The following is a 20085-nucleotide window of genomic DNA, read 5'->3' on the forward strand; positions in this document are numbered from 1 at the left end:
AACCCTCTGATCCACCACCGATCCCTGTAACCTTGCATTTCTCATAGCCAATCTACCTAGCCTACACATCCCTGGACACAATGAGCATTTTAGCATGGCTAATCCACCTAAACTGCACATCTTTGGACTGTTGGGGTCGGGTAGGGGAAGAAACCAGAGCACCTGGAGAAAACCCATGCAGTTCTTGGGAGAACTCAATATAGATAGTCACTCAAGGCTAGATTTGAACCTACATCCCTGGTACTGTGAGGCAGCCATGCTAACCACTAAGCCACCATGTCACCCTTTCTTTTATAGCCTTCTGATTCTCAAATTTATATTAAGCTTTGGAACAATGTAGCATGAAGATGAAAATGCCAGCGTGATAAGTGAGGCAGATAATTAAAATGATTGAAAAATAGCCACAATCTACTTTTTTTTTAGAAGAAGTTCACTTATGGAAGATAGGTGCAGTTAGATGGGCCAACACTTATGGTCCATACCTAGTGGCCCTTGAACATGCTGGTGAGCTATCGACTTGAACAGCTGCAGAAAATTTAGTGTTGGTATACCCATAATGCCAATAGGGAAGGGGTTTGGCCTCTTCAGTGTAGAGGAGACAATATCATGGGTAGCAATGCAGAATGTGAAATTAAAAGTACACATAAATTGCTGTTTCAACTGGTGGGAGTGTTTGGAGCTTTGGTGGAAAGCAAGGATGTAAAATGCAAGAATTACACCCTTTAGCAACTTGTGCAAGCGCAGGAGATGATGACTTGGGAGTGCACGAGAATGGCAGAGAAAAAGTCTCTTTACAATGCTCCAAGAATGATAGCAGAGTTATTTTGTGTGATCATGCTGGAAGCAGTAGAGGATGATCCATTGACTGGAAGCTGATGGTTTGCAAGCCGAGGAAAAGGGGAACTATGTTCTTTTGGCAAGGAAGTAAAAGTCAAAAAACTTAAGTATGAGAAATGGAACAGATATACGTATTCACCCTATGTCTGCAGTTGCCTTGATTTACTGTGACTCCTGAGTCCAGTTCGAGCTGGTGGCAGATACTCATGAATCTGCTGTGCACAGAAGACTGCGATGTCATCCATGTACAGGGAGGCTTTGACCTGCAGGTTTCTGCTGCTTGGAACAGTTGCCCTTCCCAGGCTTGCATCTTTCCCACTGGATTCAGCAAAAGTCTCTATGTAACACACAAACAAGGCAGGAGAAAGTAGGAGGCCCCCATATGACTTCAGATCTGATCACTAAGTTTTCTGATTCTCACCCATTAATTGAGACTGTACTGCTGATGTTGGTGTAGACCAATCAGCTCCAATAGTGGTTTCCTACCCAAAGCCTTTTTTGGCAGCACATCCCTCATGTCAGTGTACAATACCCAGCCAAAGGCCTTATGCTCGTCCAGGCTGATAAGGCACATGTACATCCACCAACGCCACTACCTCAACCCCCCCAGTCCTGCACAAAGGCAATCATATTCACTAGGACTGTAAGGCTCTCGGAGATTTTTCTACCTGGTACAATGCAGGTTTGGTCAGGGTGAATCATCAAACGCAGAAGAGACCAGACCCTTTAGATGATGACTTTAGACAGGAATTTAAAACCTGCATTCAATGTGAAATTGACCATTAATTTTTCATTTCTTCCCTCAGGTCCTGGCCAATCAAGTCCCAAAGTGCTGATTATAACTCATCTGGTAAGCTGTCACTTCCAGGATTTTTATTCTTTTCAAAGGATCCTAGGGCCTTGGTGGACTCATCCAGAAATATCAGCTGATCCAGCCTCTCCTGCTTGCTGTCATCTAAGACCACTTGTGGGGAGGGATGTAATGTTTAACTTCTTAACTTGCTTTATTTTTCTGTTTTATACTGAGATTCTGTGCCTATGTATATTTGTACCTAACATGGTGCTGTAAATGGCAGCTTATAACTTTTTTCACTGTACTCGTGAGTGAGTGTGACATTAAAAGCTAATTCTAATTTTGATGGAGGACAGGAATAGCTAGGAGGCCACACTGCCTATGAGCTTCATGTCATTCGGCCTGGCATTAAAGGATTTGCTGATTCTCAGGATGTCAGAGTCAGAGCCATTTTCTTCCTTCAGGCTGCTAATCACGGAGCTGTCCCTATGCACTTTCTGGAAGAAGAAACGCTCATTCTGCTCCATGGCAAAGACCTTGAATCGGAAGATTATCTTAGGGATCTCCAAGGCAAAGAGTGACGATGGCTGACCCTTCGCGTCCTGATCCCCCGTGACACATTATTACACACCTCTGGAGCCAGTGGGAATTACTCAGTTGGAGGTGACAGTTGCGTAAATGTTTCAAAACCACCTCTATTTCAGTCTGTTACAGAATTGAAAAGTCATAATGAACAGAAGATATGACATTAGAAGTTCAATTCATTGCCTAATAGTAAGTTAATATTATAAGTGATGTGATTCGGCCGTTTGCAGCAGTCTTCCTCCGGCTCACCGATCGCTGCCTTCAACTCCCAGAGATCACCCAAAGCCCGTCGCAAAACGTGTTACGTAAAGTAGATGAGCGTCGCAAAACAGCTCTTGATGTGGTGGGTCGGAAACCCCGTTCTTTCCTTTTACAGCAGCTCTACTGAGCGGAGTCTGGTAAAGAGCGGATAGGGGAATCGAATGATATTTACTTGGGGGGACAATGTTGCCACACTGCTAACCGGCTTGTGTGTTTGTGTCGTTTTCTTAATTCTAGGAAGATGCCCGCTAAAGGTCCTTTGCAGTCGGTCCAGGTTTTTGGGCGAAAGGTGAGGCACGGAGTGCGTTGCCCGCGTGGGCTGATAGTGAGCGGCTTCTGGGCCTGGCGGTTAGAGCCGGCTCCTGGGACCCGGGAAGGGGAGGGGAGTTCGAGGACGCCACGCGGCTTCCCGAGATCCAGGGCCAGGTTCTAAATTCGAATGTCAGCCGGGATCGCCACGTTCCATCCCCCCCCCGCCCCTGTTCGTGCTGCACGCACCACTGCCCGGCCTTGGGCCTAAGATTATTCAAGCTGTATAGGCCGACCCTAACATGAATTAATGAATGCGAGGCGAGAAGGGAGTAAACGGCTCGTCAGTCTGCTTTGGGCCTATTGGCCCGGACGATTGGAGCAGGCTTGCAGGACGCAGTGGCTTCCCCTTCTGCTAACTTGCTCTATACCCACTATCGACTGGCGATCCGAATCTCATTTTACCGCACAACGTGTATGTTTCTAAGGAATTCTTCCCACCACTGACAGATGATTCTTATTTTAAGATGGCATGCGCTTCTATACTATATGGAATAGAGGAATAGAAGAATACAGCCCGGAAACAGGTCCTTCGGTCCCACTTGTCCGTTCTGACCATGATTCTCAAACGAAACTAGTCCCATTTTTCTGAAGAAGTGTCTAGGCCCGAAACGTCACCCTTCCTGCTCCTCTGATGCTGTTTAGCCTGCTGTTTTCGTCCAGCTCTACACCTTGTTATCTCTAGACCCATTTGCCTGCATTTGGCTTCTATCCCTCTAACCCTTTCTTATTCGTATACCTGTCCAATGTAACTGTACCCACCTCTACCACTCAGTCTGGCAAGAATCACATGAAACCAGGTTATAATCCAACGGGTTTATCTGAAAACACAAGCTTTTGCAGCCTCAGTCCTCCTCCAGGTGTATTATCAGACACAGAATTTATAAGTAACAGATCAAAGGGTCACACCACTGATGACATATAAAACAAACCTAAGATGCTGTTCAGAGATAGTAGGAACCGCTGATGCTAGACAATCTGAGATAACAAGGTGTAGGGCTGGATGAACACAGCAGGCCAAGCAGCGTCAGAGGAGTAGGAAAGCTGACATTGTGGGTCCTGAAAGGTTAGCTTTTCTGCTCCTCTGATGCTGCTTGCCCTGCTGTGTTCATCCAGCTCTACACCTTGTTATCTCAGATGCTGTTGAAACTAAATAGGTTGTGATTTCCTGTTTTGAGTAGAGAAGGCTGATGCGGACCTTATTGGCGTGCACACAATTATGAGGGCCATAAATAGGGTAGATAAAAAATAAACTTTCCTCTTATTAGAGGGATCAGTTGCCAGGGGATAGATTTATGGTGAAGGACATTAGGTTTAGTGGGGATTTGGAGTATTTTAGGTAAGTATCTGGAACTCAGTGCCTGAAAGGGCAGTAGAGGCAGGAACTGTCACAACATATAAGAAATAGTTAGATGATCACTTGAAGCACCATAGCATGCATGACTACAGGGAAAGTGTTGAGAGAATGGGACTAGAATAGACAGGTGTTTGATTACCAGCATTAATATAATAGGTTGAAGGACCTCTTAACATTAACTGTAAAACTGACTTATTTTTAACATGAGACACAGATTGCAAATGAATGGTAAAATTTGCCACCCCGTTTCTAATGTGAGTGGTTGTGTATGAAAGTGTAGTCATTATTTGCACCTATCTCTTTTCTGTGTCTGTAACTCTTAATAATACTTAGTTATACGCATGCTTCATTTGTTGCAGTTTTTATGAGGCATGTGTTCACTCACAGACTGCTATTAAAATGTTGTGGCAAAGTCATAGAAATTTCACAACCATGTAATCATTGAATTGGTGACAGTATTGGAGTTTTATTAATTGTCTAGACTTACGCATAGAAATTATAATACAAATCCAAGCCAGTAAGTTCAAACAGTCCATGTTGGATTTTCGCTCCATTTGAAGAAATAATTCTAATCATATTTTCTTGCCCGGTGCCGATAACCTTTCAGGACCGTTTCCTTCAGTCGCCTATCCAATCTTGAACGTTCAGGTAGTTTTCCATTCAACTGTTTAATTCTGGAAACAAATTTCACTATTTTGATGAAGTTTGGCCTCTGTGTCTTTCTGTTTCTCTGTGTACTGAAATAATTGATAGAAGGTAAACAGAAAGAGCCTCAAGTGTAAATCCTGAAGGGCACTGCTAACCATTTCCTGCCTTTGGGCAAAACTATTGTTGACTCCATTTGTCTTTACATGCTCTAATCAGAATGTTTTATTTAGTTTGCTTTAAGCTCCCTTGAAATTCTTAAACATCTTTTTCCCTTTTGAAATCCATGCTAAAGACTTCTATTTCATCGTGAGATGCAATAGATCACATTTTTCTCCTGGGTTACTAGAGAGAGAGTGGTTCACAGTGCTTCCCTGCAGTGCCTGTGACCTGGGTTCAATTCCAGCTTTGCGTAGATGTCTGTGTGATGTTAACGCATTCTCCCTACGTCTGCGTGGGTTTCTACTGGGTGCTCCAGTTTTTCTCCCATAGTCCAAAGATGTGCAGGCTAAGTGGATTGGTCGTGCTAAATTGTCCCATAGTGTCCGGGGATATGCAGGCTTGGTAGTTTTGCCATTGTTATGGGAATAGAATGAAGAGAGCGGGTCTCTGGAGGGTCGGTGCAGACTTCATGGGCTGAATGTCCTTTATCTGCATTTGTAGATATTCTATAGCTTGATGTGTTTGACTTTATTTCATTTAACTGACATGGTTAAAATTTTCTGTTTCTCTGTCCTAATGCTAAATCTCACCAATATCCTGTGGAAAGGCTGGCATGTAAATATTCTACTTATTTTTGCAGAAAACAGCAACAGCTGTTGCCCACTGCAAACGAGGAAATGGACTTATCAAAGTGAATGGAAGGCCTCTAGAACAGATTGAGCCAAGAACTTTGCAATACAAAGTACGTAAAGGTTTTTTTTGGAACGATCTTTGCTCACTTATCCTGTAGGGTTTGTGTGTTACAGTTTTAGTGCATGGTTTGGAATATATTTAGATCTTTTAAAATATGTCAACAGCTTGTAGGCTTTTGTTGTTAGGTACACTGGAAGACATTTTGAGATTAATGACAAATTCATTTTGTTGACCTTGCTCATAACCCAAACAGATCAGGAAAATCCCACACTTTGTTGGTGGCACAGTGCACCAGTGGTTAGCACTGCTGCCTCACAGTGCCAGGAACCTGGGTTCGATTCCACCTTTGGGTGACTCTCTGTATGGAGTTTGCACGTTCTCCCTGTGCCTGTGTGTGTTTCCTCCTGATGCTTCAGGTTGCTGTCAGAGTCCAAAGATGTGCAGGTTGGATTGGCCGTGCTAAATTCCCCATAGCATCCAGGGATATGCAAAATAGATGGATTAACCACGGGAAATGCAGAATTACAGGGATTGTTCGGAATGGGATGCTCTTCTGGGGGTCGGTATGAACTTGATAGGCCAAATGGGATGCTTCCTTTTTTTTGGTTCTTTGATTTGTCAATTGACATGAGGATCACAATCTACAACTTGTAAGTGAAGGAAGTCCTAGCTTTTGGATTCAGAACTGCACGGTTGATCTTACTCCACCTTCTACTTTGTGCAAGAATGACAAGTATAGCTCCTTGAAATTTGCTAGTAATTAGTGAGAAATTAATGGAGATTTGTTTCACAGTCTGTTGCCTTCCTGGTTTTGTAAATCACTCTGAAATGTATCAGCACTTGCTTGATAGGATGACAGATATTGTTCCCAAGTGGAATCTGTTGAAAAGATGATCTTGCATCATGTCATGTGTTGTACATCTTCTGGGTGGTAGAAACTACTTTACAAATTAAGTTTGAGATGCCATCACTTATTATTTAGCTAAACAGTACAGCCAATTTGTGGATGGCAAGGTCCCCAAAACAACTGTTTTAGGGATATATGCCGTCAAACGCTGAGGGGACTGTTTCTTCAAAACGACCATTTCACATGCATCGGAGAAGCAGATGAGGTTTCAGTCCAATTTCTCACCTATAAATACACATCTCAAGCAATATAATACATCCACATTTTAAATTATACAGTCAAACCCTGTCAAGGAACCTCATGTTACAAACTACTTTAGAGGTGGTGGCATGTTCCGTTTATCTTTGTGAAATATTCTACTTCCTTTGAACTGTTAGTGAATTCTACATTTTTGTCCCAATTATTTGTGTACTGAAAGCCAGTGACCTTTTTTGGCCAAAATCTGATACTTATCTTGGAATCACTCTACTAGGAGCAACGTCAAAAAAAGCTCCTAGTTTTGTCAAATATAATTTCCCCTAAATATATCCATATTGACTGCCCATCACACTTACTTTCTGAGTATCAAATAACTATATGTGTTATAATAGATTCTAGTATTTTTTTTCTTTTACTGATACTAGGCCAACAGGTGTATAGTTTCCTGTTTTATCTCTCCCTTCGTTCTTAAACAGTGGGGTTATGTGTGTTACCTCATAATCCACAACCTTTGGACGAGCATTAATGCATAATCACCAATGGGTCCGCTATCTCTGTAGCTATTTCTTTCGACATTCTAGGGTAAAGCTCATCAGATTGGGGATATGTCAACTTACAATTACAAACTTTTCTACACTGGTATTAATTTCTATCAGTTTTCCATTCTCACTGGACCTTTGGTTTTTAACTACTTAAAGGAGACTTCTTGTGACTACCTCTGAAGGCAGGCACAAAGTACTTCTCTGCCATTTCTTTGTTTACTATTAGAAATTTTATGGTTACTGTCTGTAATGCACTGAAATTTGTCTTTGCTGTTCTTTCCTGCATACCTTTTTGTTAGTGTTTGCAATTAGAAACATAAAAACTATTTACCAAGTTTTAGTTCTCCTTTGCTGAATTATAAAATTTTCCCAGTTCTCAGGATTACAACATTTTGCGATGTTTATTAGCCTCCTCCTTTGATATAATGCAATTTTTAACTTCCCTTGTTAGCCATGGTTCTCTTGCTTTTCCCGTATTTTTAACGTAAAGAAATGTCTGCTCTTGGAATGATTTACAGTGCATTTGGCACTGAAAAGTTGATTTTGAAAATGTAACTTTCTTCCTTTCTTACAGTTGTTGGAACCAGTTTTACTGTTGGGGAAGGAAAGATTTGCTGGAGTGGACATTAGAGTTCGTGTGAAGGGTGGTGGTCATGTCGCTCAAATCTATGGTAAATGACATGGTCTTGTGTATGCCAGCATAATGAGATTCTTTTCTGGCTATTTCCTACTTTCAAGTCAAATTGCCTGGAAACAAATGATCAAAACAACATAAAAACGTAGAAGAAAGGAACAAGAATAGGCCAAACAACCCCTCAAGCCCGCTCCACCGTTCAGTCAGGCTCAATACCCTAATCCCATTCTCTCCTCAAATCCCGTGATCCCTTTAGACACGAGCTACGACAACCTCCATCTCAAAAACACAATGTTTTGGGTTTGTCCAGTTTTTGTGGTCGTGAATTCCACAGGCACACTTCTCTTTCTGGGTGAAGAAATTCTAAATCCTAAATTTTATAGATATCTATGAAATACCCTTCATTTTTGTAAACTCCTGTTAATTCAATCTAAACTATATCAATCTCTCCTTGTATGGCAGTCTCAAGAATCAATTTGGTAAACTTTTCTGCACTCCCCCTTCAGCAAGAACGTTCTTTCTCAAACAAGGAGACCAAAAATGCACACAATATTCCAGTTGTGTTTTCACCAGCACCCTGTTTAATTGCAGAAAGACATCCTTGTTCCTGTACATGAATCCTTAACAAAACTTTTCCTACTCCCTCCTGTCAATTGCTGTCTGTCAAAGAAGGACTATTTAAACATCAATGTTTATTGACTGATCATATCCGACATGAGCATTCAGGAATATTTGGTCATGTCGTTGGTGGTGAGAGGGAACTCTGTAGACTGCAGGAAGATATTAATAAGCTGATCAGGTGGTTAGAAAGGCAGTAGGATGGATTCAGTTTAGAGGGTGTGAGGCAATCCATTTGAAAATGGCAGACAAGACGAATACATAATAAATGGGATAATGATAAAGTGCAGTGGAATAAAGGACCTTAATGTACAAGTCCACAGCTGGTGTGGAAATTAAATGTATGCTGTTGGTGTTTCTGCATTGCAACCTAATTGATCAGTCAACTGGGCTAAACTGACCATGCACTTTTAAAATGTATTTAGAAATGTGGTGAATGTATCATAAATTGCAAGGCTACAGACCAAGAGCTGAAATGTGGAATTGTGTTGTACAGCTGTTTCCTCAGCCAGAATGGGCATGATGTGCTGTATTTTTTTCTGCTTTTCTATGACCCCATCCTGGGTTAAAGGCATTTTAGTATGTTAGCTAAACACGTTGAGGTTCCCCCCCTTCCCATTAATCTAAAATATCAGCACCCAAACCAAGATGTACATTGAACACAACATAAGAGTAAGTGATTCTATATCCTGGTATGACTTTTTGATGATGCATAATGTTTCTTTTTGCAGCTATCCGTCAATCTATTTCCAAAGCATTGGTGGCATATTACCAGAAATGTAAGTTCTTGTCAGATTTTTACTCTAATATGTTTTCAGTTATTCTCTTCATAATTTTCAATAAAATTTAACTAAAATGTTGCTTTCCAGATGTGGATGAAGCCTCAAAGAAGGAAATTAAGGACATCCTTATACAGTATGACAGGACCTTGCTGGTTGCGGACCCACGCCGTTGTGAGGCAAAGAAATTTGGTGGACCTGGTGCCCGTGCACGCTACCAGAAATCTTACCGTTAAATCTTTCATTTGATTGTGGCAAATAAATATATAGCTGTCATTTACCTGTTTGCTTGGTCTTTTTAAATTGTCACTTACTGTGTGGATTAATCGTTGCTGCATCTCAGTATATTGTTGTAATATACCATGATTATAGAATTTTACTTCAGAAGAAAGCTGTCTCACTACTGGTCTCTGGACTAGCTCTCCAATTAAAAGTTTTGCATACATTCGTGAAAGTCACAACTTTAAGTGATTCTTAGATTTTCCAACAGGAATCAGAGCAATGTTCTTTAAGACATTTCTCACCTCAAAGTCAATATACAGGATAAAACATTGTCCCATAATTTTACAGTACTATGCATTTATAGCTGAAGTAACTTGTAAACTGAAACAAGACACTAGCTGTTAAAGATGTATAAGCTGAGGGGAAAACATTTCAGGGCTTTGGAGAAGGAGCAGGGTGTGGGATTAAATTTAGTTCGATAGCTATTTCAAAGAGCTGGCACCATTGCTTGACTAATTAAGAATTGCAGTATTGTATTTATTTGCATTCATTGATGAGACCCCCTTGCCCTTTTGGTAAAATCTAACTATATATATTTACAACACAAGTACTGTAATCTGTTTCATGCTTAAAGTTATCACTACTATTAGAAGAATTACAACCTTTTGATTATCATGTTAAAGTACATACAGTTGCTGTCCATTTTATGTTGCATAACCATGAGAAATTGTATTCTTTCTGTTGTTCCTTTTAGCCACATCTGGCTTGTTATGATCTCTTGCATGGATTGGAAGAACTGCATCCATTCAGTATTTTTTCTTTTTGATTGATAATTTTCCTAAGAATTTTGGCTTATACTGTGGATTTTTTTCTTGGAACTTCACTAAATTTCCATCTACTGAATGCTGTCAGTCCATTTCACAGCTGATTGTTTTGAAACAGGATTTTTGGTCTGTAGCTGATAATCTTCTCTCAGTTTTGTTTCTTATGTTTAGGCCTTGCTTGATATTTCTTAAGTTAAACCCGGTTGTGCCTGTTGGTGCCCAGTTGAGCTTCAGCCAGTCGGCTCGTGCATGGTTTCATCATTAATCATAGCAAACAGTGTCCAGTATTGCATTAAGCGTTAAACCAAAGGCACAAGGTTTTGCCAGTGCTCTTAACCTCAAAAATACTGATACAGATTCCACTGGTTCTTGAATTGTGAAGAAGAAATGATAGCCTTTCAGAATTAGAGGAGACTTGGGATTGTAATATTCCTTCACTGAATCCATCAACTCGTGAAAGGTTAGTATCTTGTTCCTCAGGGCAAGTTAGGCTCGCGATAACTGACAAAGCTGCAGGTCTACAAGCAATCAGAAGAGATTTCTGAAGAAGGGTCTAGGCCTGAAACATCTGCTTTCCTGCTCCTTTGATTTTGCTCGGTCTGCTGTGTTCATCGAGCTCTACACCTTGTTATCTCAGATTCTCCAGCAGCTGCAGTTCCTACTATCCCAGAAGAAAATTACTCAGTGCTTTTTGTCTGCCTCATATCATTTTGCCCAGAAAAACTTCAGTGCATTCATTCCTCATTCTGGACCTAGTCTTCAAGGGCAGGACCGACTGGGTCAAGCTTCCCAAATAACAGCATGATGCCAGAAATACCCCAATTCAAAGGCTATTGGTGCGAGTGAATTTCTACAGAAGCGTGCTTATCTCTCACTGCCAATGAACTAACTCCACAGAGGCAGTTGTCCCATTATCAATAAGTCACTATATTGACACATGGAAGGTTCTCGATTGTGATCCAGCTCTGAGGGAACAGAATGCCTGATACTCCTCATCTGTCAGCTAGGACTCCCTGATTGGGATTGTTAATCAGGTCCAATCGATTAACAGCTCCAATCAGGGAACTTGTATTCTGAAGAACACCTGGTTGACTTCATTACAATTTCTACACTCATACTCTAACCCTTTTGAAATAAGGGTGCCAAAATTACATGTTATCATTCCTGATTTTGAGAGTGGCTGCTTTGTGGTCAAAGAGCTGCTGGTAGGTCTAAGTGTGGGCTTGCGTGAATACTGGGATTTTTTGAGGCTGAACAGCAACAAGGTAAGAGCTTTTTAAAATCTATATCTACAAGTTGCTAAAGGGGCAGAGAGTTAATGGCCCAGTGGTATTATCACTAAACTATTGATCCAGAAACTGAGCTAATGTTCTGGGGACCTCTGTTCAAATCCCGCCATGGCAGATGGAATTTGAGTTCAATAAAAGTGTTCAGAATTAAGACTCTAGTGATGACCACATGCCATTGTCAAGAAAATCTCCCTGGTTCCTTTAAAGAAGCCAATTTGTCTGTCTTACCTGATCTGACCCACATGTGAGTTAAGGTTCTGAGGAAGGGTCACCTGACCTGAAACGTCAACTGATTTTTTTTCTTCACAGATGTTGCCAGACTTACTGAGCTTTTCCTGCAACTTCTGCTTTTATTCCTGATTTAGATCATCTGCAGTTCTTTTAGTTTTAATTTCACAACTGACTTCATGCCCACAGCAATGTGATTGACTCATAACTAAATTTTCATTGGGGTGGGTAATAAGTTCAGGTCAAGCTATGGACATCCAAATCCCCGAGTGAATTTAAAAAGAAAATAGCAGTCAGTGGAGCAGGATGCTCCTCATATCAGATTTTGGAGATCCAGGAGCAGTCAACTATCCCCCTGGTGACTGCAGGAAGTATAATCAGCTGCAGCTCCTCTCAGAGCATGTGGATTGGTTGGTATAACAGTTGGATACACTGAGGAGCGTGCAGGAGGCAGAGTGTTATAGATAGGAGCTTCAGGGAGGTGGGCACACAGCACATTCACTCAGGTAGATAAGGACCGCCAGAAGAGGTAGGCAGTCTTGTGTGGCTATCCCCCATTCAAACAAATATGCCATTTTGGATACTGAGGGGGGATGGGGGAAGAGCCTCTCAGAAAAATAGTAGCAGCAGCTAGGTCTTTGGTACTGGGATGGACTGCAGGGTTTGGCAAATTCCAAGAGAGCAATTGTAATAGTGGACTCTTTAGTCAGGGCATACAAGTGTTTCTACGGTCACGAGTGAAACTCCAAGATGGTGTGTTGTGCACCTGATGTCAGGGTCAAGGATGCATCAGAGCAAATCGCATAACTAGGTCTGTAGGCATTGTTTTAAACTGAATAGCGGTAGGGAGGTGGGTTCAGTTGCATAGAAACTTAGAAAATCAAAGAGATAACTGAAATTTGGATAATAAAGTGTGGAGCTGGATAAACACAGCAGGCCAAGCAGCATCTTGGGACCACAAAAGTTGATGTTTCAGGCCTAGACCGCCTGAAATGTCAGCTTTTGTGCTCCTAAGATGCTGCTTCGCCTGCTGTGTTCATCTAGCTCCACACTTTGTTATCTCAGATTCTCCAGCATCTGCAGTTTCCATTATCACTAAAATTAGGATTGCAGGTTAATGATGGGGCTGATGATCACCAGAAAATAAAAGGAAGGGTCATAATGTGTGAATGTCATATTGCACGCAGGAAGCATAACATGCAGACAATTTTAATATTAGAACTAACTTAAAGGCTTTGTATCTTAATGCACAAAGGATTTGGAATTTCATGGACAATTTGTAAAATTTCATTCCAATATACAGATGGAACTATGACCTAATACTGCCATGGGGAAGCAATGGTCTAGGTAATGTTCTGGGGACTGGAGTTTGTTGCATTTCTATTAAAGGAGATGGAATAAATGCGACAGCCCCATTCTCTTTACCTTCCTCCTTTTTACCTAAATTTTCAAAAATAGTGACAGATAAATAAATTTTCAGGTCACCACAACCATGCTTGTTCCAATTATTTCTTTTCCCGTCTAATTCTATATACCTGAGATCTAGTCAGGATACCAATGTTGCTCCCATCACTTATTATTTCCTTCCTGAGATTGCTAGTGTACTTAATAAAATGTTAATTAAACAAGAAAAAAATAAGCAAAATGATGGGAAAGATTTCATAACCAATATCATAATTGGAATCAAGCCTACATTACCCTTTTTATCCTAGCAATGTTCTTACAAACAACCAAATCACAATACCTCAATAACATGCTACAACTGTCCCATGCTAAGCACTTTCTTCAGGCTTTCATGGTTGCAGATTTCAGCAAATTTCTGTACATTCCCTAGATGCTATTTTTTCTCAGCTGGTACAACTCCATGAGACATGTAAGACAAATTGCAAAGTATATTACACACTGTTCCCTAAAATCAGTTTTCAGCAACTTATTCACAAGATTCTGCCTAGAAAGTTGAACTCTGCAGTAATCTCCTGGCACACCCCAAAACTGACTGATTTTTCTTCCTTGTTTTCCCTTTCTGTGGGATTAGCCCACTGTCATTCGGTAACACTACAATTCGGACTATGTAGCCCAGGTCAAACATAAACACACGTGGGAATTCGTAGTGGAATGGTTCTCAACCCATAATGCAATCAACAAACATATAGAATTGGACCCTATATAAAAATCCATACAGAACAGAACCAGAAATGACACAACTCACGTAACAGAGTGGACAGTATACATTCCAAGCAGAGTAGAACAACATTGATTCATCGATGATGTTACCTAGCATGGTGATGAAACGACTGGATGAAAATAAACCAGCTTGGCAAGCAATTTAACAACCTCACCCATAATCCAAGATACAAATCTTTGCAAAAATCTTAAACCAATAATATTATACTTCAATATGTTCTAATCACAGTTAATTTATGAATATACAGTGTGCACATCCTTTGCAGATGTATGTCCTTTCTTGTGATGTAGATTTGAAACAGCTTTGTAAATGCAGCTTTGAATCATAGGTTGTAATTCATAAATATTTGCACAAGAGGGTACTGGTGAGCTAGCTTGCCAATTGTGACAGTGATCCAACCATGTCTCTTGTATTTGCATTTCATTGCTCTGAAACTTATTTTCTTGTCAGATATCATTTAACTGTAATTTTTAAAAACAAAAACAATGGAGCTTAGAAAATATAACAATGTAGTGAAATCACTGGTAGTATGCATTAAGACATAACCAGTTCTTGTGGCAATTTCAAATTTTTAAATGTAAAATCAATTTGGATAAAGTTTGCAAATGATCCTTTACCTTGGGTCACTGGGCTTGAAACTTTAATTCTGCTTTCTCTCCACAGAAGAGTTGCTTAATCACGAGGAGTAAATTGGATGAATCTGGCAATACCAAAGGAACTAACTGAGGCAATTATGGAGTCATTGGTCACTACCTTTTAATCTTTCTTAGATATGGGGTGGTGCCAGAAAAAAATGGAAGAATAAGTTAATCAATTCCAGGCTGAAATAATTCCAAAGAGGCCACTATCCTATAATTAAGTTTCCCCTTTTATTTACTTGTGGAGAGTCTTTGATACTGATCCAGCTCCATCAGAACCAGTTCCGAGTGAACAGGATGTCTGACATCCTGTTTCAATCTGTCATCCAGGGCTCCCTGATTGACCAAGATTAACAGCCAATCAGGCAATTCATATTCGATGATGTCCACCTGGCTGACCTCCTTACAATCACTTAACAGGCCAGTCAGTTTCACTTCACAGATGGGAATATTTTATGATGTAATGATTTGGAACGCATGCCTCTGAGTGTGCCCAAATAAACATTGTCTGCATTTGCAGCCCAATGATTGATGTCGGGTGGTCTTGCTTTTGGATGTGAGGCAATGCAATTGAGCAGTTTCCCATTTGTCCTATTGATTAAATCCACGCCAGCGGAAATCACAAGGAAATGGGATGGAGTGTTGTGGGAAGGACAATGGAAGGCCATTGCAGGGGAGCTGGGTCTCCAATCGTTGTAGCTGTCCCTGCTACTGGACAAAGATCCTGTTCTGCCAGCACCATGGAGCTGTTTTTATGCAATGCCCATTGCACAAGAAAAGAACCCATGAGCAGGCACTTCCAGCCTTGTCAAAATGAGTCTAAAGGCCTGGAACAACAGGACTCTTGTGGGCAACAGTGACAGTCCCAAATGTCACACTGGAAGGAAATACTACAAGGATGTCCACATCACCTGGACCATGTCAACAACTGATACCTGCTGGGCCAACTAGCACTAATTTTGCCGACATTGTCCATCAGCCTAGCAATGGCATCTGAAGCACTCTTTAAGGCAGGTCAATGTCCTTGGACTCAAGGACTCTGCAAAAAAGACTGACTCAGTCAATATTTCACATTCAACCTGACAACACTAACTGAAGAGGAGCCAGGGAATTTTCATAGGGCATAGTCTATTCTTAAATACATCATAAACAGCATCTGTGAGGAGATATTGGGCTTCCGTACCAGGAAATATCATTATGGTTTGATCAAATGACCAAGAGGTCCAGGAGCAATTAAATCACTAGTACCATGATGCTCCTGAATCAGAAACACCATTAAGGAAACACCATCTGCAATAGAGAGAAAATAAGTGTTCAGACAAATAAAGCCTTAGATCCAACAAAAGTAGTGACGTTAAGAGCAGGTGGTGGGCAGATAGTTGCAGGAAGTCTATCACTAACTGACAGACATGGGGATTCTTCAGTGTGGTCAAGAACACCAATGGCACAAGCATTCAAGGACCTGTTCTGAAGAGAGCTAAAAATGGAGGGGTTCATTTGAAGTGGCATTTCAAGGATCTCCTCAACCAAGCCTTGGTCAATGAAGGTCACTGCAAACATTCTCCTTAACTGCCTCCTCCCAATGGCTGAGCACCACCCCCTGCAGTCACAAAGCAGATACCATTGATCAAAAGGCATGGTGGACATGATCTTTGCACAAGGTAAATTTAGGAAAGGTGCAGAGAGAAGCACAACTTTGGTACATGGTATTCTCTGACCTCATAAAGGCCTTTGACTCTTTCAACTGGAAAAGATTACAGAGAATTCTCCTTAAATTTGCTTGCTTATGGACCACCTTCTTCCCCATCTGCTTCATGATGGCACACAATCTGTGATCCTCCACAAACCGATCCACCACAAATTCTATTCTATGTAAACTGGAATTCAATTTTAGCTTTCAAAAGGGAATTGGATAGTTAACCAAAAAGGAATCATTTGTATGGTTATGGGAAAAAGGCGGGAAATGGAAATTGTCTTACGTGAGTTGCTCTTTCAAAACATGGCATGGACATGAAGAGCTGAATGGCCTCTTTCTGTTCTGTAGCATTTGTACTGATGCAATAGCGTAATTGTCAAGACATTAAATAACATAGATCAGGAGCACTAACAAATTCTAACTCCAAAAATGAGTCTACTTAAAAAGAAAAGCATGAAATAGGGAACACAAGCTAATTCATGAAACATGTCAACTCTGCTAGACAGAAGTTAGCACTGAAAAAAAATTAGTACTGAAAGGAAGTCTTTTCTATATTTTCATGTGTAATATTGTGTATATGCTACTTTATGCATACCTGAAACACGGGTCTGAATCTGAAACATTTTCTTGTGCTTTCTCCTTCTCATTCTTGACACACCTGCTTTGCATACCAATATCCTTTTGGTTACATTTCAAAATTCCAACATTTGCAGTTTTTCTCTTTGCAACTCAAGGTCATTTCCAGGGTCAGATTGTCACTTGTCGTCTCAGGAACCCCAGCAGCCACAAAGTCCTTTAGCATGGTCCGATATAATCCCTTTAACTTCAATTGATTAAATTTTAAAAATGAAAATTTAAATGAAATTGAAGGCTTGTGCACCACAGAACCTTTCTCACATGTTGCTTTCAGTTGATAATATGTAAAAACAAGTATCATAAGTGAGCCTGAATTAAATTGTCACCAGAATCGATGTTAATTCCAACAATAAACTCAATTGCTATAAGTGTTTGCATTTTCATACAATATCTGGCTGGTGTGAGATTAATTGCTCCTACAGATGATCTAAAGTGTAACGTGATATGTAAAGTGCAGAAATGGTTGGACTTGTGTTCCCCACTCCACAAACCATGACTTCAACTGAACATGTGACTGCAAAGTACCCTACCCTGCATATACACAATATTACACATGAAAATATAGAAAAGGCTCCTTTTCGGTGCTAATTTTCTTTCAGTGCTAACTTCACCCCTGTACAGTTGTCATTTTTCAGGAATTGTTTTTTGTTCCCTGTTTCATGCCATACTTTTAAACAAATCTTACATGTAGTCTGATTCAATCTATAAAATAGATGAACACAGGAGATAATGTTATGCTTCTGTTCATCATTATTGCATGCCTTTAAGGGATTAAAGTTGGTAATAATCATTATCCTATAAAATGCAGCACACAATGATTGCTCCCTCACCACTTAAGTCACCTTCATCACCCATTCCCGACCCTGTTGCTTAGAAGATCAAGATCAGAAGAATTGCGCAAAGATCATCATCTACAATGGTTACAAGAACAGGACAGAGGATGGTAATCCTGCAGCAAGTAACTGAGTTCATGACTTGCATCCACAAGACAAAATTCAGGAGTGTGATGGAATACTGTCCACCTGCCCGGATGAGTACAGCTCCAACAGCATCTACTCCCTCCACTACCGATGCTCAGTAGTTGCAGTGCGTGCTATCTACAAGTTGTGTTGCAAATATTCACAAAGGCTGTTTAAACAAACCCACAACCACTTCCACCTAGCCAAACGAAGAAAACAGATATGTGGGAACATCACCAACTACATGTTCTCCTCCAAGCCACTCACGATTCTGACGTGGAAAAATATCACCGTTCCTTTTGTCTGTGTCAAAATTCTGGATTTCCTCCCTAATAGCAACATGGGTCTACCTACAGAACATGGACTGCAATGGATCAAGAAAGCAGTTCACCACCACTTTCTCAGCAGCAGGTCAGACTGCTCAACTGCGTCACACTTTTATTATGCGTGTTGCTGACAATATGATTAAAATCTGATAAGGTGTTTATTCAAGGACAGAAATTGGCATGGAGGAAATTTGCTAATGAGGGGAGGTTGAGAGGTGGGTGGGCTTGTACTCATTGGAGTTTAGAAGAATGAGAGATACCTTATTGAAACATCTATGATTCTTAGGGAACTCCACAGAGTAGATGTGGAGAGGTTATTTACTCCTTTGGGAGAGTCTTGAACCAGAGGGCATAACCCCTGAATAATGGGTTACCTATTTTAAACAGAGATTAGGAGGACATAGTAGGAACTGCTGATGCTGGAGAATCTGAGATAACATGGTGTGAAGCTGGATGAAAACAACGGGCCAAGCAGCATCAGAGGAGCAGGAAAGTTGACGTTTCAGGTCGAGACCCTTCTTCAGAAATGGTGGGGGGGAGGGGATTCTGAATCAGATTCAGATCCAGATTCCAATTCAGAATCCCCTTCCCCTCCCACATTTCTGAAGAAGGGTCTTGACCCGAAACGTCAACTTTCCTGCTCCTCTGATGCTGCTTGGCCTGCTGTGTTCATCCAGCTTCACATCGTGTTATATAACAGATTAGTAGGAATTTCTTTTCTCAGTGGCTCGTGAATCTGTAGATTTCTTCACCACAGTGAGCTGCGTAGGCTTGCTCATTAAGTACATTCAAGGCCGAGAAAGACACATTTTTAATCTATAATTGAATCAAGGGTTATGGGGAACATGCAGGATAGTGGGGTTGGGAATTATCACATCAACCACGATATCATTAAATGGTGAAGCAGACTAAACAATTGAATGAGATAGTAAGAACTGCTGATGCTGGAGTCAGAGATAACAGTGTGGAGCTGGAGGAGCACAGCAGGCCACGCAGCATCAGTGGAGCAGGAAAGCTGATGTTTCAGGTAGGGCCCTTCTTCAGAAAATGACCTAGTTTTGCTCCTACCTGGTATATTTGAAGAGATGGCTTTGCTGGTGTTTCTCCAAGTAGTGCTGGTGGTTTATTTACCAGTTGAGCAGGCAGATTGGACCTCAGAAATAAAAATAGGAAGTCCTGGAGAAATTCAGAAAGTCTGGCAACATCTGTGAACTGAGAAGCAAAGTCAACGTTTTAAGTTAAATATGACCCTTCAGCAGAACTGAAACCTGAATCTTGGTCTCGTCCAAAAGGCTGCATCTGTGGCAGTGTAGAGCTGCCCTGGAGTGTTAGCCTAGTACTTTCCTCTTGCCTTGGTTAATTTAGCAACATTCTTCCTATAGAAGGGCAAACAGAATTGTACACAGTTTTCCAAAAGTTGCCTCACCAATGTCCTGTAAACATGGGCAGAACAAGTGATTACCATGTTTTGCTGTCATCAAACACAAGGGCGTCGGTCATAGAAACCGTCGCGACTGTTTTTTTTAATGTGGACAACATTTAATCAGATAATTTCATATAAAACCTCTATCGGATTGAATTGCATAAAACTTCTGATCACCTACCAATAAACTCGCATTTATTAATATGGGAATATTAATTAAAGAATATTTTCACAAAATATATATCCGGGTGAGCTTATCTTTACACGTCCATAGCCTCCTTCATAACAATGGCCACTTCTCTAACATTGCGACCCTTAAATTTTCAAACGGAATGTAAT

General features: G+C 40.8%; 1 protein-coding gene across 1 annotated transcript; it reads left to right on the forward strand.

The window, feature by feature from the left end:
- The first annotated feature begins 2531 nt into the window (after positions 1-2531).
- On the forward strand, positions 2532-9596 carry rps16 (ribosomal protein S16). The gene is made up of 6 exons (XM_048549623.1): positions 2532-2613; positions 2714-2765; positions 5590-5691; positions 7864-7960; positions 9273-9320; positions 9411-9596. The coding sequence occupies exons 2-6, from the start codon at positions 2718-2720 to the stop codon at positions 9554-9556; spliced, it is 441 nt and encodes a 146-aa protein (XP_048405580.1). The 5' UTR covers positions 2532-2613; positions 2714-2717; the 3' UTR covers positions 9557-9596.
- The last annotated feature ends 10489 nt before the right edge of the window (positions 9597-20085 follow it).

This window comes from Stegostoma tigrinum, chromosome 18 (genome assembly GCF_030684315.1).
Source record: "Stegostoma tigrinum isolate sSteTig4 chromosome 18, sSteTig4.hap1, whole genome shotgun sequence".
Classification (NCBI taxonomy): Eukaryota; Metazoa; Chordata; class Chondrichthyes; order Orectolobiformes; family Stegostomatidae; genus Stegostoma; species Stegostoma tigrinum.

Bases quoted from the DNA above. Each gene is read 5' to 3' on its own strand.
- rps16 (XM_048549623.1), top strand. From the start codon at position 2,718: ATGCCCGCTAAAGGTCCTTTGCAGTCGGTCCAGGTTTTTGGGCGAAAG. The intron at 2,766-5,589 runs GTGAGGCACGGA...TTATTTTTGCAG, and splicing joins TCCAGGTTTTTGGGCGAAAG to AAAACAGCAACAGCTGTTGC. The intron at 5,692-7,863 runs GTACGTAAAGGT...CCTTTCTTACAG, and splicing joins CAAGAACTTTGCAATACAAA to TTGTTGGAACCAGTTTTACT.